General features: G+C 46.8%; 1 protein-coding gene across 1 annotated transcript in view; it reads left to right on the plus strand.

Annotated features, from left to right (window-relative positions):
• C6H16orf96 (chromosome 6 C16orf96 homolog) overlaps window positions 1–13,239 on the plus strand; it is a 42,115-nt gene extending 28,876 nt beyond the window's left edge. The window contains exons 12-17 of the mRNA XM_040356279.1: window positions 1,734–1,796; window positions 1,963–2,031; window positions 7,104–7,254; window positions 10,883–10,976; window positions 11,062–11,151; window positions 12,929–13,239. Coding sequence (XP_040212213.1) covers window positions 1,734–1,796; window positions 1,963–2,031; window positions 7,104–7,254; window positions 10,883–10,976; window positions 11,062–11,151; window positions 12,929–13,086 — 625 coding nt within the window. The 3' untranslated portion in view covers window positions 13,087–13,239. The remainder of the gene's footprint in view (window positions 1–1,733; window positions 1,797–1,962; window positions 2,032–7,103; window positions 7,255–10,882; window positions 10,977–11,061; window positions 11,152–12,928) is intronic.
• Window positions 13,240–14,726: the final 1,487 nt, after the last annotated feature.

Consider the following 14,726-nt stretch of genomic DNA (forward strand, 5'->3'; position numbering starts at 1 on the left):
ACCTGAATGTGGAAATGGGGACAGTATTATCTCGACAGAGGTGTAAGTAAGCCACTGATCTCCTTTAAAATGCTAGGGGCAGATCCACGTAGAATTGCATGGGCGCAGCGTATATGAGATACGCTACGCCTCTGTAACTTACTTTTTGTAGCTTTGAATCCAAAAATAATTTGCGGTGTAAGTTACGGCGGCGTAGTGTATCTCTCGCGGCGTAACGGCACGTAATTCAAATCGGCGAGTAGGGGGCGTGTTTCATTTAAATGAAGCGCGTCCCCACGCCGAACGAACTGCGCATGCTCTGTTCCTTAAATTTCCCGCCGTGCATTGCGCTAAATGACATCGCAAGGACGTCATTTTTTTTGACGTGGACGTAAATTACGTCCAGCCCGATTCACGGACGACTTACGCAAACGAAATACAATTTTTTAAATTATACGCGGGAACGACGGCCATACTTAACATTGCGTACGCCACCAAATAGCAGCTTTAACTATACGCCGAAAAAAGCCGACTAGAGACGACGTAAAAAAATGGAAATAGCTAATTTGCATACTCGACGCGGAAAACAGCGGGAAACGCCACCCAGCGGACGCCAAAGAATTGCATCTAAGATCCGAAGGCGTATGAAGACGTACGCCTGTCGGATCTAACCCAGGCGCCGTCGTATCTTGTTTTGAGGATTCAAAACAAAGATACAACGTGGGAAATTTGAAAGTACGCCGGCGTATCACTAGATACGCCGGCGTACTCGCTTTGTGAATCTGCCCCTAAATATTTTCAGAAAAACATATTTTAAAAATATATTTTCTAATATATATCTTTGGAAAATACATTTAAATTATATTTTTGGAATGCATTTACAAGTATATTTAAAGATATATGTTCAAATGCATTTTTTTTATATGTTCAAAAATATCTGAAACATATATTTACAAACATATATTTTCACATATATGCCTTTGGAAAATATATTACAATTATATTTTTGGAACACATTTACAAATATATGTACAAATATATGTTGAAATTACTTTTTTTATGTGTTAAAAAAAATCTGAAGAATATATTTTAAAAATATATTTTCCAATATATGTCTTTGGAAAATGCATTTAAATTATATTTTGGAATGCCTTTACAAGTATATTTAAAAATATATGTTTAAATGCATTTTTTTAGATGCTCAAAAATATCTGGCAAATATATTAAAAAGAATATATTTTCAAATATATGCCTTTGGAAAATATATTTTAATTTACATTTTTGGAATAGATGTAAAAATACAGTATATTTGCGTAGGCCAATATATTGTAAATATATTTAAAATATATATATTTTTTTAATAAATATATTGGAAATATATTTTTCTTCCATATGGGGTCCCTGAATGGTAGTGTGGAAATGTGGTCACCCTACGCTACACTGATCCTCTGATTTGAGTATTTGTGTCACGGGGTCCAGAACACCTCTGACTTTCCGTATACATGTTCCAGGTCGGTCCTGTAACTTCCCCAGGTATCAGACGCAGCCCGGACTTGTTCAGTCTTCATATTTAATTCCATAAGAAGGCCAAAAACCAAAGCGTTAGAGCTGCCCCCGCTCCCCCGCAGAGACACTAATCCCTGGTGATCGTCACGGAGACGGGTTCTGTTGACCCAAGGGGGAGGTGTGACAGGTACTCTTTGCATTCTGTTCCAGAGCGAAACTAAAGGGTCGTTTTATCTGCTTCTCCGCAGGAAACTATTCGAGAGAGCCAAATGCATTTCTTGTGATCGGTCGGTCATCATGGCAACAAAGCCGTGAGTAAACAAACACTTTGCTGCTAAGCTGCCCCCCCCGCTGATTCTTCCCGTGTTGTCACCTCCGTCTGATGAAAGTGTGTCACCTCCTGATTTTCCCCTTTTCTGCCCCGAAGTCTCCTATCTTAGAATATTGATGCTTTTTATGGTCTCTTTGATTTTTCAGGCACCTTGTCACAGTTCGCTCAGCCACTCTGATCCCCCGGAACCGGCAAGGAGAATTCGGCAATAACGGGTGAGAGAAGGATCGTCTTCCTTTTCAGCGCATAATCTTCGATTTTCATGCAAAGAAGTCCATTTTATTATCATGGAGGGGATCGCAGTCCCCAACGAGACCCCTATGGTTGACATTAATCAACGATTCTTTACCATGGTATAAGACTCATCCGCCGCGGCCACCCCCTATTCATGCGTCCGGACCCTTTTGGGGGAACCGGGCGCAAGAATTACAGCACCTGGCTCTAATAGGCTTCAAAATAGGGTGGACTCAGAGCATTGCGCTCAGAGCTCATCCAGGTGTGTTAGAAAAGCAAATTGATATTCGCTTTTCTAACATTGAACCGCCTCTCTGCCAATCAGGAAAATCAGGTATGAAACCGGTCACCTGATTGGCTGAAAGGACAGGCAATCCTATTAGACGGCTAGCAGGAAGAAAGAAGAGACGCATGGAGAAAGCATGGTGGCTGCAATTGATGGGCACAGTGGCTTAATTTGATGGCACAGTAGCTGCAATTGATGGCACAGTAGCTGCAATTGATGAGCACAGTGGCTGCAGTTGATGGGCACAGTGGCTGCAGTTGATGGGCACAGTGGCTGCAGTTGATGGGCACAGTGGCTGCAATTGATGGGCACAGTGGCTGCATTTATTGGGCACGGTGGCTGCAATAGATGGCCACGGTGGCTACAATTTATGGGAACAGTGGCTTCAATTTATGGGCACAGTTGCTGCAATTTATGGGCACAGTGGCTACAATTTATGGGCACAGTGGCTGCAATTGGTGGGCACAGTGGCTTCATTTGATGGCACGGTAGCTACAATTGATGGCACAGTAGCTGCAATTAATGGGCACAGTGGCTGCAATTGGTGGGCACAGTGGCTTCATTTGATGGCACGGTAGCTGCAATTGATGGCACAGTAGCTGCAATTAATGGGCACAGTGGCTGCAATTGATGGGCACAGTGGCTTCATTTGATGGCACAGTAGCTGTAATTGATGGGCACAGTGGCTTCATTTGATGGGCACAGTGGCTGCAATTGATGGGTACAGTGGCTTCATTTGATGGCACAGTAGCTGCAATTGATGGCACAGTAGCTGCAATTGATGGGCACAGTGGCTGCAGTTGATGGGCACAGTGGCTGCAATTGATGGGCACAGTGGCTGCAGTTGATGGGCACAGTGGCTTCATTTGATGGCACAGTAGCTGCAATTGATGGCACAGTAGCTGCAATTGATGGGCACAGTGGCTGCAGTTGATGGGCACAGTGGCTGCAATTGATGGGCACAGTGGCTGCAGTTGATGGGCACAGTGGCTGCAGTTGATGGGCACAGTGGCTGCATTTATTGGGCACAGTGGCTGCAATAGATGGTCACAGTGGCTACAATATATGGGAACAGTGGCTTCAATTTATGGGCACAGTTACTGCAATTTATGGGCACAGTGGCTACAATTTATGGGCACAGTGGCTGCAATTGGTGGGCACAGTGGCTTCATTTGATGGCACGGTAGCTGCAATTGATGGCACAGTAGCTGCAATTAATGGGCACAGTGGCTGCAATTGGTGGGCACAGTGGCTTCATTTGATGGCACGGTAGCTGCAATTGATGGCACAGTAGCTGCAATTAATGGGCACAGTGGCTGCAATTGATGGGCACAGTGGCTTCATTTGATGGCACAGTAGCTGTAATTGATGGGCACAGTGGCTTCATTTGATGGGCACAGTGGCTGCAATTGATGGGCACAGTGGCTTAATTTGATGGCACAGTAGCTGCATTTGATGGGCACAGTGGCTTCATTTGATGGCACAGTAGCTGCAATTGATGGGTACAGTGGCTTCATTTGATGGCACAGTAGCTGCAATTGATGGCACAGTAGCTGCAATTGATGGGCACAGTGGCTGCAGTTGATGGGCACAGTGGCTGCAATTGATGGGCACAGTGGCTGCAGTTGATGGGCACAGTGGCTTCATTTGATGGCACAGTAGCTGCAATTGATGGCACAGTAGCTGCAATTGATGGGCACAGTGGCTGCAGTTGATGGGCACAGTGGCTGCAATTGATGGGCACAGTGGCTGCAGTTGATGGGCACAGTGGCTGCAGTTGATGGGCACAGTGGCTGCATTTATTGGGCACAGTGGCTGCAATAGATGGTCACAGTGGCTACAATATATGGGAACAGTGGCTTCAATTTATGGGCACAGTTACTGCAATTGATGGGCACAGTGGCTTCATTTGATGGCACAGTAGCTGCAATTGATGGGCACAGTAGCTGTAATTGATGGGCACAGTAGCTGCAATTGATGGGCACAGTGGCTTCATTTGGTGGCACAGTAGCTGCATTCGATGGGCACAGTGAGGCTGCAATTGATGTTTTTTTCAGTGTTTTTCAGAATTTGTTTGTTTGCGCCCCCCCAAAAATTTTGAGCACCAAAATGGCTGGTTATGCAGATGTCAATTGATAGAACGAGTTGCGTACAATCAGCCTGCTCATACCGGGATCGACATTTGGCTGGTCCCTGCTGATCCTATCAAAATTCGATCCGTGTATGACCGGCTTTATGCTTAGTAAATTAGTACAGACATTGCGGTTTCAGCTGAATGTCTCAGCTCATACACTTTAAAAGTAAAACATTGACTTATTACTGCAAGTGCACAAACCTACTTTACTCCCCCCTCCCCCATCTTACCCAGCCTAGCCTGGCGCCCCTCCATAGATGATTAAACAAGATCCAATAAGGCACTCAGGATCCTTCATGGTGTATATCCGGCCTCAGAGTGTATTGCCTAGGCGGGCCATCCAGATTTCTGAACTTTTTACACTGAGTCTGATTATATTCCCTGTCATGGGAGAATCCACAGCCTCATCATTGACTACAGAGGCCTCTGTGTGTAAAGGAAAGATCAGACCTGCTGAAGAGTTTCCCTTTACCCAGAATGCACTGCGGCTGTTTGGCTAACCATTGCTAGTTCCTTATTACTGCACAACGGGCATTACCACAGAATGCTGGGTCATCACAGCCACGTTCCATAACCGCCCAAGCAGCAAAATGCTCATTCTATGAGGGTCAGTCCACTTTAAACTGGTATTTTAGTTTTTGGTACACTGAACCGTTATCCTGCATAACCTTCTTCTATCTTTTGAGGACTGTGCCCATTATGAGGGGCTCCCACCATCCCTATGCTGAGTTCTCAGGTCTATACACCTACTGTGCCCATTATGAGGGGCTCCCACCATCCCAACGCTGAGTTCTCAGGTCTGTACACCTACTGTGCCCATTATGAGGGGCTCCCACCATCCCTACGCTGAGTTCTCAGGTCTATACACCTACTGTGCCCATTATGAGGGTCTCCCACCATCCCTACGCTGAGTTCTCAGGTGTGTACACCTACTGTGCCCATTATGAGGGTCTCCCACCATCCCTACGCTGAGTTCTCAGGTCTGTACACCTACTGTGCCCATTATGAGGGGCTCCCACCATCCCAACGCTGAGTTCTCAGGTCTGTACACCTACTGTGCCCATTATGAGGGGCTCCCACCATCCCAACGCTGAGTTCTCAGGTCTGTACACCTACTGTGCCCATTATGAGCGGCTCCCACCATCCCTACGCTGAGTTATCAGGTCTGTACACCTACTGTGCCCATTATGAGGGGCTCCCACCATCCCTACGCTGAGTTCTCAGGTCTGTACACCTACTGTGCCCAATATGAGGGTCTCCCACCATCCCTACGCTGAGTTCTTAGGTCTGTACACCTACTGTGCCCATTATGAGGGGCTCCCACCATCCCTATGCTGAGTTCTCAGGTCTATACACCTACTGTGCCCATTATGAGGGGTTCCCACCATCCCTACGCTGAGTTCTTAGGTCTATACACCTACTGTGCCCATTATGAGGGGCTCCCACCATCCCTACGCTGAGTTCTCAGGTCTATACACCTACTGTGCTTATTATGAGGGGCTCCCACCATCCCTACGCTGAGTTCTCAGGTCTATACACCTACTGTGCCCATTATGAGGGGCTCCCACCATCCCTACGCTGAGTTCTCAGGTCTATACACCTACTGTGCCCATTATGAGGGGCTCCCACCATCCCTACGCTGAGTTCTCAGGTCTATACACCTACTGTGCCCATTATGAGGGGCTCCCACCATCCCTACGCTGAGTTCTCAGGTCTGTACACCTACTGTTCCCATTATGAGGGGCTCCCACCATCCCTGTGCTGAGGTCCCAGGTCGCTGGTGAGGCTGCATTCGATGGGCGCTGGTGAGGCTGCATTTGATGGGCGCTGTTGGGCTGCATTTGATGGGCGCTGGTGAGGCTGCATTGATGGGTGCTGGTGAGGCTGCATTTGATGGGCGCTGGTGGGGCTGCATTGATGGGTGCTGGTGAGGCTGCATTTGATGGGCGCTGGTGAGGCTGCATTGATGGGCGCTGGTGAGGCTACATTTAATGGGTGCTGGTGAGGCTGCATTCGATGGGCGCTGTTGAGGCTGCATTTGATGGGCGTTGGTGAGGCTGCATTCGATGGGCGCTGGTGAGGCTGCATTTGATGGGCGCTTTATGAAAAAGGTGGGGTATACATAGGCAGGGCAAATGGGGTGGAGTCAGGGGTGGAGCAAGGGGGGCGCAAAATGAGGTTTCATCTATGGTGTCAAATATCCTTGCACCAGCTCTGGTCGAAGTTCATGACATTTTTGTTGCAGGTGATGCCAAAAATCTGATTTGTATCTTAGTGCAGACGGGGGGGTTCTGTATACAGGGCACCCCCGGGTTGTCACATTGCTTCGCATTTTACAGAAAATTACAGCAGCTGCAGATTGAAAAGAGGTCATTTTTAATAACATTTAATTACAATATGACTTGTGTTGCAATTGTACGTGCTAGATCATTTTTTTCTTTATTTATTTTTTCTCTTCCGTTCATGGACGGACACAGCAGCCTTTGACCTTAGGAAGCGGATATAACCCTAAGGTCAAAGGCTGCTGTGTCCGTCCATGAACTCAGAGAAATGGATTTTACGGTGAGTACAAAAATCCTTTTTTTTTCACGGAAGTTGAGTTCCCCTTTAAATTTGTGTCTCTGTTTTTTCAGTGACCCCCAACAGATAACAGACCCAGAATTTCAGTACACAGAACCACCAAGACCCCACACCGCCTGCTCCCTTCACAGAAAGACATCCCGCAGCCAGAACCTGTCCACTGTTTTCCCCTATGGCGACCCGGTACAGATCCAGTACAAAAACGTAAGAATGGTCACTGAACTGGGAGGCTCCCCGTTTTTCAGGAATTTCCCATTATGTCTCCTATTCTTTCTTTAACAAATGCAATGTCTCCTATTCTTACTGGAATAAAAACATTGGGGTGGATTCAAGAAGCAATTACGCCTGTGTAACCATAGGTTACACAGCGCAATTGCTTACTTGCCCCGGCGTAACGAGTGCTCCTGATTCAGGAACCTCGTTACGCCGACTGCAGCCTAAGATCTGCGCGGCATAAGGCTCTTATGCCCGCATATCTTAGGCTGCATTCTTGCGATGGCCGCTAGGTGGCGTTCCCGTTGTGCTCAGTGTATAGTATGCAAATTGCATACTAACACCGATTCACAACGTTGGGCGAGCCCTGCGTACACAATTTACGTCGTTTCCGTATGGCGGTTTTTGCGTAAGGCTGCCCATGCTATTAGCAGGGGCAGCCAATGTTACGTATACCCGTCGTTCCCGCGTCGCGAAATTTGAATTGTACGTAGTTTGCGTAAGTGATTTGTGAATGGCGCTGGACGCCATTCACGTTCACTTTGAAGAAAATTACGTCCTTGCGACGTCATTTGCCGCAATGCACGTCAGGAAAGTTTCCCGACGGAGCATGCGCTCTACGATCGGCGCGGGAACGCGCCTAATTTAAATGATTCCCGCCCCCTACGGGATCATTTAAATTGCGCGCGCTTGCGCCGGGCATTTTGCTGGCGCGCCCGCGCAATTTACGGAGCTTCTGCTTCGTGAATCAAGGGCAGCGCAGCAAATTTGCGGGGGCGCAGGGCAAAAACGTTGCCCTGCGCCTCCGTAAATAATGCGCAATTCTACCTGAATCCGGGCCATTTATAATAGCTGAGCAGACACATCATTAGGCAAGTCTAAAGGTTCCAAAAATCCATTATGGCCAATGACATGTGTTGTAGCTTAGTGAATGGAGCCCATATACTGTATGTGGTTCAGTTTTCTACAAATGTTGCTCACTGTGTGGCTATCGATAGGACTGAACGACACGAAATTACCAAAAGTATTGGGACACCTGCCTTTACACGTACTTGAACTTTAATGGTATCCCAGTCTTAGTCCGTAGGGTTCAATATTGAGTTGGCCCCACCCTTTGCAGGTATAATGGCGCGTACACACGATCAGAAACTACGACAAGAAAACCGTGTTTTTTTCCGACGGAATGTGGGCTCAAACTTATCTTGCATACACACGGTCACACAAATCTTGTCGGAAATTCCGACCGTCGAGAACGCGGTGACGCACAATACGTACGTTGAGCCAAGAAAAATGAAGTTCAATAGCCAGTGCGGCTCTTCTGCTTGATTATGAACATGCACCAAAAGCTCACATCAGACTTTTCTTGTCGGAATTTCTGAACGTGTGTACGCGGAATTACAGCTTCAACTCTTCTGGGAAGGCTGTTCACAAGGTTTAGGAGTGTGTCTATGGGAATGTTTGACCATTCCTCCAGAAGGGCATTTGTGAGGTTGGATGAGAAGATTTGTCTCGCAGTCTCCACTCTATTTCATCCCAGAGGCGGCTCTTTAATTAGGCAAATTAGGCGGTCGCCTAAGACCTCACACTCACAGGGGCCTCGTGGCCGACTAATTCACCCAATGCATTACTCCAGTTTTAAAGGAACAGGGGATGTGCTCAGGCAGCTTTAAGAGCCCTGACTCAAGAGCGGGGCCGCCAGCTTCCCTAACAACCAGTAAATATTGGTGACATCACCCCTTGTGACGTCAATGACCCAGCATGCCCTCATTCGATGACGTCACAAGGGGGCGAGTTCACCAGGTGACATCACCAGGTGGCCCCCGCCCTTAGTTATTAAAGAGCAGGATCTGGGGGCCACCTTTTTAAAGGGGGCTTCCAGATTCCAATAAGCCCCCTGCCCGCAGACCCCACAACCACCGGCCAGGTTTGTGGGGAAGAGGCTCTTGTCCTTATTTATACTTGTAATTATTTTTCCCATCATGGGTGTGAGTGGGGCCCCATGTCAAGTTTTGGCTAAGGCCTCATAAAGCCTAGAGCCGCCTCTGTAAAGGTATTCTATTGTGTTGAGGCGAGGACTCTGTGCAGGCCAGTCAAGTTCCTCCACCCCAAACTCGCTCATCCATGTCTTTATGGACCTTGCTCTCTACATTGGTCTAAATCATTTGGTGGATGGGGGATTATGGTGTGGAGTTGTTTTTCAGGGTTGGGCTTGGCCCCTTAGTCCCAGTGAAGGGAACTCTTTGGTTGGGTTTACACCATCACCGCATGTGGCTCCCAGCAGGGGTCCGGTGAGTCCTGGTTCAACGTTTCAGGTCTGATTTCAGTCAAAAAATGTTGCTGAATTCGCAAATTCGCACCGGAGCCGCAGTGGAGATATGTGAACCGGCTCCATAGAGAGGCGGTCAAAATCTCCTGCTATTACGAATTGGATGCAGGGAACCTGCTTCCGATTCGCAAAGGTGTGAACCCGGTCCTTAAAGGGGTGGTTCCCCCTAAAAAAAAATTCTAACAATACATTGAGAAGACTGATTACACTGCGGGTATGCTGTTTTTTTTTTTTTTCCGTACATACCTCGTTATCGCCGTTTCATCCCTCGGTTTCCGGGTATGATTCTTGCTGGACCTAGTTGATTGACGTTCCTCCGACCGGCGCATACTGTGCGTCACGACTTTCCGACAGAAGCCGAACGTCATTGCGCAGGCGCCATATAGAGTCGGCTCTATACGGCGCCTGCGCAGCAACGTTCGGCTTCTTTCAGAAAGTCGTGACGTCAAGTATGCGTCGGTCGGAGGAACGTCAATCAACTAGGAACGCCCAGCCCCGCTAGAATCATACCCGGAAGCCGAGGGATGAAACGGCGATATCAAGGTATGTACGGAAAAAAAAACAGCATACCCGCAGTGTTATCAGTCTTCTCAATGTATTGTTAGAATTTTTTTTTAGGGGGAACCACCCCTTTAAGGCCTCAGCATACCAAGACATTTTGGCCAATTTCATGCTGCCAACTTTGTGGAAACAGTTTGGTGTTGGCCTCTTCCTGTTCCAACATGACTACAACATGACTCCAACAGTGCACAAAGCAAAGTCCATAAAGCCATGGATGAGTGAGTTTTCTGATGACTGGCAGGTGGTAATGATGAAGAAGCAGGAGAGGTGGAGGAAGCACAGAGATCTGCAGAGGAAATGGAATAGAAGCAGGGAGATCCTTGTCCTACAGGTCCTCAGATACAGCTTCCTCTCCACCAAGGAGAACAAAGATCAGCACAGTCAATAAATCTCACTGCAAATCCGGTGAGACTAACGATCAGAGGCAGCAGTGCCTTAGATGATCTCACACTGCAGATATACAGCTATTAGACTAAAGAAATAGAAGCACCTAGGCACAAGAAGTGCAATGCCATTAGTCAGGAGGAGTTCAAGACAAAGGGTACATTTTTCATTCTAATGTTTAGGCACAATTAACCTTTTTTTGATGTTCCCTATGAAATATAATAGTTTTGATTGTTTTGAGTTCAGGTCCATTATATTTGTTTCTGTCTCACCACATGTCTCAAATATTTATCAGCTGATTATTTTATTGGTCTGAGCATTGGCCTGTGTACCCTTTTACTCTTACAGAGTGTGTTTGACTTGATGGGAATTGATGGCGCCATGTACAAAGGCCGAATTGATGCAAATTTTACAAATAACATTCCAGAAAGGGAAGCGGCAGGTGAGTGTGAGCTTTGCAGCCCAGTCGTCATTTTTTTTTTTTTACCCCTTGCATTCTGAGTGACTCCTTTTACTCTATTTGGCAGTGAAAACGCCTCAGCCTCCGTATAGGGCATCAATAGAGAGGGCCCGTTCTGCCGCCCCGCACTTCAGAAGTCACAGCGCCTCCAACACACGTGAGTAGAGACAAGAGGGACACGTTTGATATACACAAGAAATGGACTGATGAGTAGGCGCAACAAAAAAGATGATATCGAAATTTGGCCCAACCGTGAATGACCAGTCAAAGCCCCTGATTGTTGAAAGCACTCTACTAAGCAGTTTCTAAAATGACTATAATAAAATGTTTTTATCAACTTACAAGCTTATTGCTGTGTCCGTAAAAAAACACACCCAAGAGGGCGCAAATCTTTAATGCATTACCACAACTATTTTTATTAAACACCCATAAGCCCAAAACATACAAACAGAAATAAAGGCAAGCATAATAAATCAAAAAATCCGCAGATAAAGGTTGGTGGGCTTAAGTGTTTCAGGGGACATGCCCCCTTCTAGAGCTTTAAAAAAGAGGGCATGTCCCCTGAAGCCCACCAACCTGTATCTGCTTAGGCCAGGTGACATGGCCCCATGTCTGGACCTGGACTTTGCGATTCCGCCAAGCTTCTTGAATTGAAAACTCAAAAAATTTCCCCCATATTTAGACTCCCAGCACAACTATGAGGCCTCATGCACACGATGGGGGTTATGTACTAAAGGCAATTCCACTTTGCACTACAAGTGCAAAGTGCACTTGAAATTGCACTGAAAGTGCACTTGGAAGTGCAGTCGCTGTAGATCCGAGGGAGACATGCAAGGAAAATAAAAAACAGCATTTTAGCTTGCACATGATTGGATGATAAAATCAGCAGAGCGTCCCCTCATTTCAGATCTACCCCTCAGATTTACAGCGACTGTATTCACAAAACAAGATACGCCTGAAGCTGGGCTAGATCCGACTGACGTACGTCTTAGTACGCCGTCGGCTCTTAGGTGCATATTTACGCTGGCCGCTAGGTGGCGCTTCCGTTGATTTCCGCGTAAAGTATGCAAATTAGCTAGATACGCCAATTCTCAGAACGTACGTCCGCCCGGAGCATTTTTTTACGTCGTTTACGTAAGGCTTTTTTCAGCGTAACGTTACCCCTGCCTCATGAGGCGTACGCAATGTTAAGTATGGACGTCGGGACAGCGTAGAATTTTCCGTTGTTTACGTAAAACGTTCGCGAATAGGGCTTTGCGTAAGTTACATTCACGTCGTCTCGGCATTGAGCGTGCGGAATTTAATTTGAAAACTCGACGTGATACTGAGCATGCGCCGTTCGAAAAAAGCGTCATTTACGTGGGGTCATGCTTAGTTTACATAAAACACGCCCCCCTGTTCCTCATTTGATTTAGGCGCGCTTACGCCGGCAGATTTACGCTACGCCGCCGTAACTTTAGACGCAAGTGCTTTGTGAATACAGCACTTGCCTCTCAAAGTTGCGGCGGCGTAGCGTAACTACGATACGCTACGCCCGCATTTATGTACGCCTTTCTACGCGGATCTGGCCCTTGATGTGTGGAAACACATCTAAATGCGCATTAGCGCTTGAGCATTAATTAATTTCAGTGCCCAGAATACATTATTATTGGCCAATGAGATGAATAATTCCCAAATCGCTTGACGCTCCTAAACGCGTTTACAAGCATCAATAATTTTTTTTCTGCAAAAATGCTGCAGCCAGGAGGACTGGCATCTAAGAGAGATAACCGAGTGTCCCGTGTGCATGAGGCTTGGAAATTGAGGTTGGTACAATGTCTAGCTGATTGAATATGTTTTTTTGTGACTTCAGTTGGGCTTTATTAATCCCGGGCAGACAGGGTTAGAAAACACGTACTTGCTGAGGTTAATATTGTCACCTCTTTTTTGGACAGGTACACCATATCACTCCGCACGGACAACCCGCACCGACATACAAGTGCCATCAACCCCGGACACCTCACCACCCACATTCCATATGCCATCTGCCGCAGAGACCACTGATTTATTCCAGCACCCAATTACCAGTGATGAGCAGTGGGGTGACCCTTAAAGAAGGCTGGAAGACCAACAGATGGGCTAATGACCAAAAATCTCCCAATGTGACTGGCACTGGGCGTTCTGTCACGTGGATTTTAAATCTTTATTTTTTTTTTTTTTTCCTCTCCTTTGTATATATTCAATAAATCCAAAGTTTATATCTTGATATCTTGGCAATCAGACAATTTTACAGACGTTTTGTGTACAAGCCTCGGTTAGAACTATAAAGCCGCGTACACACGATCGGTCAAACCGATGAGAACGGTCTGATGGACCGTTTTCATCGGTTAACCAATGAAGCTGACTGATGGTCCGTCGTGCCTACACACCATCGGTTAAAAAAACGATCGTGCCAGAACGCGGTGACGTAAAACACAACGACGTGCTGAAAAAAAAACGAAGTTAAATGCTTCCAAGCATGCATCGACTTGATTCTGAGCATGCGTGGATTTTTAACCGATGGTTGTGCCTACAAACGATCGTTTTTTTTCCCATCGGTTAGGTATCCATCGGTTAAATTTAAAACAAGATTGCTTTTTTTTAACCTATGGATAAATAACCGATGGGGCCCACACACGATCGGTTTGGTCCGATGAAAACGGTCCATCAGACTGTTCTCATCGGTTTGACCGATCGTGTGTACGTGGCATTACTGTTAGCTTAGGATTAAATCAGAACTCACATTTTCCTTCAGTCTTGTACAATATTACATTCTTCTTTCCTGTACTGATATTGCTTATTCCGATTTCACTGCACACCACAATGTGCATAAGAAGCAGTGGCGGCTAGTGCTCCAAATGTTTTGGGGGGGGCGCAAACAAACTGGAAAAAAAACATCAAGTGCAGCTACTGTACCCATAAATTGCCGCCACTGTGCCATAAAACGCAGCTACTGTACCCATCAATTGCTGCCACTGTGCCCATAAATTGCCACCAGTGTGCCCATCAATTGCCGCCAGTGTGCCCCATCAAGTGCCGCCAGTGTGCCCCATCAAGTGCCGCCAGTGTGCCCCCCGGCACTTACCTGACTCGGCACTGTAGTCTGTGCTTCGAGTCCTCCATGTCTTTTCCCATCCTCTGTTATGATTGGATGCCTGATAGGCGTCCAATCACAGCGCCTGTCCCTTCTGCCAATCAGGTGACAGGGTAACAAGACACGAGCACCTGATTGGCTGAGAGGCGGGTCAGTGTTTTGACTTGGAAGTGCAGTCGCTGTAGATCTGAGGGGGGACATGCAAGGAAAATAGAAACAGCATTTTAGCTTGCACATGATTGGATGATAAAATCAGCAGAGCTTCCCCTCATTTCAGATCTTTTCCTCAGATCTACAGCAACTGCACTTCCAAGTGCACTTGTAGTGCAAAGTGGATTTGCCTTTCGTAAACAACCCCCATGATGTGCAACATGGGAATGCAATAGCAGAAAGTGAGCATAAACCGCAGAGCTGGGGGTACTCTCAAGCAGAGGATCTGCTGAACGAGGGTAGTAATGAGCTGGAGATCTGCTGGGTGGGGGTACTACTGAACTGGGGTTCTACTGCCCCTTTACAACAAATCAGGTGCTTTAATGTGTGTTCTGTGTGTTTGCCTTCTCACACTGACCACCAATGTAAGGGGTGTTTTTCCAAATTAACCGATTTTAGCAGGGGTTGTC

The sequence above is a fragment of the Rana temporaria genome, chromosome 6 (genome assembly GCF_905171775.1).
Source record: "Rana temporaria chromosome 6, aRanTem1.1, whole genome shotgun sequence".
Lineage (NCBI taxonomy): Eukaryota > Metazoa > Chordata > Amphibia > Anura > Ranidae > Rana > Rana temporaria.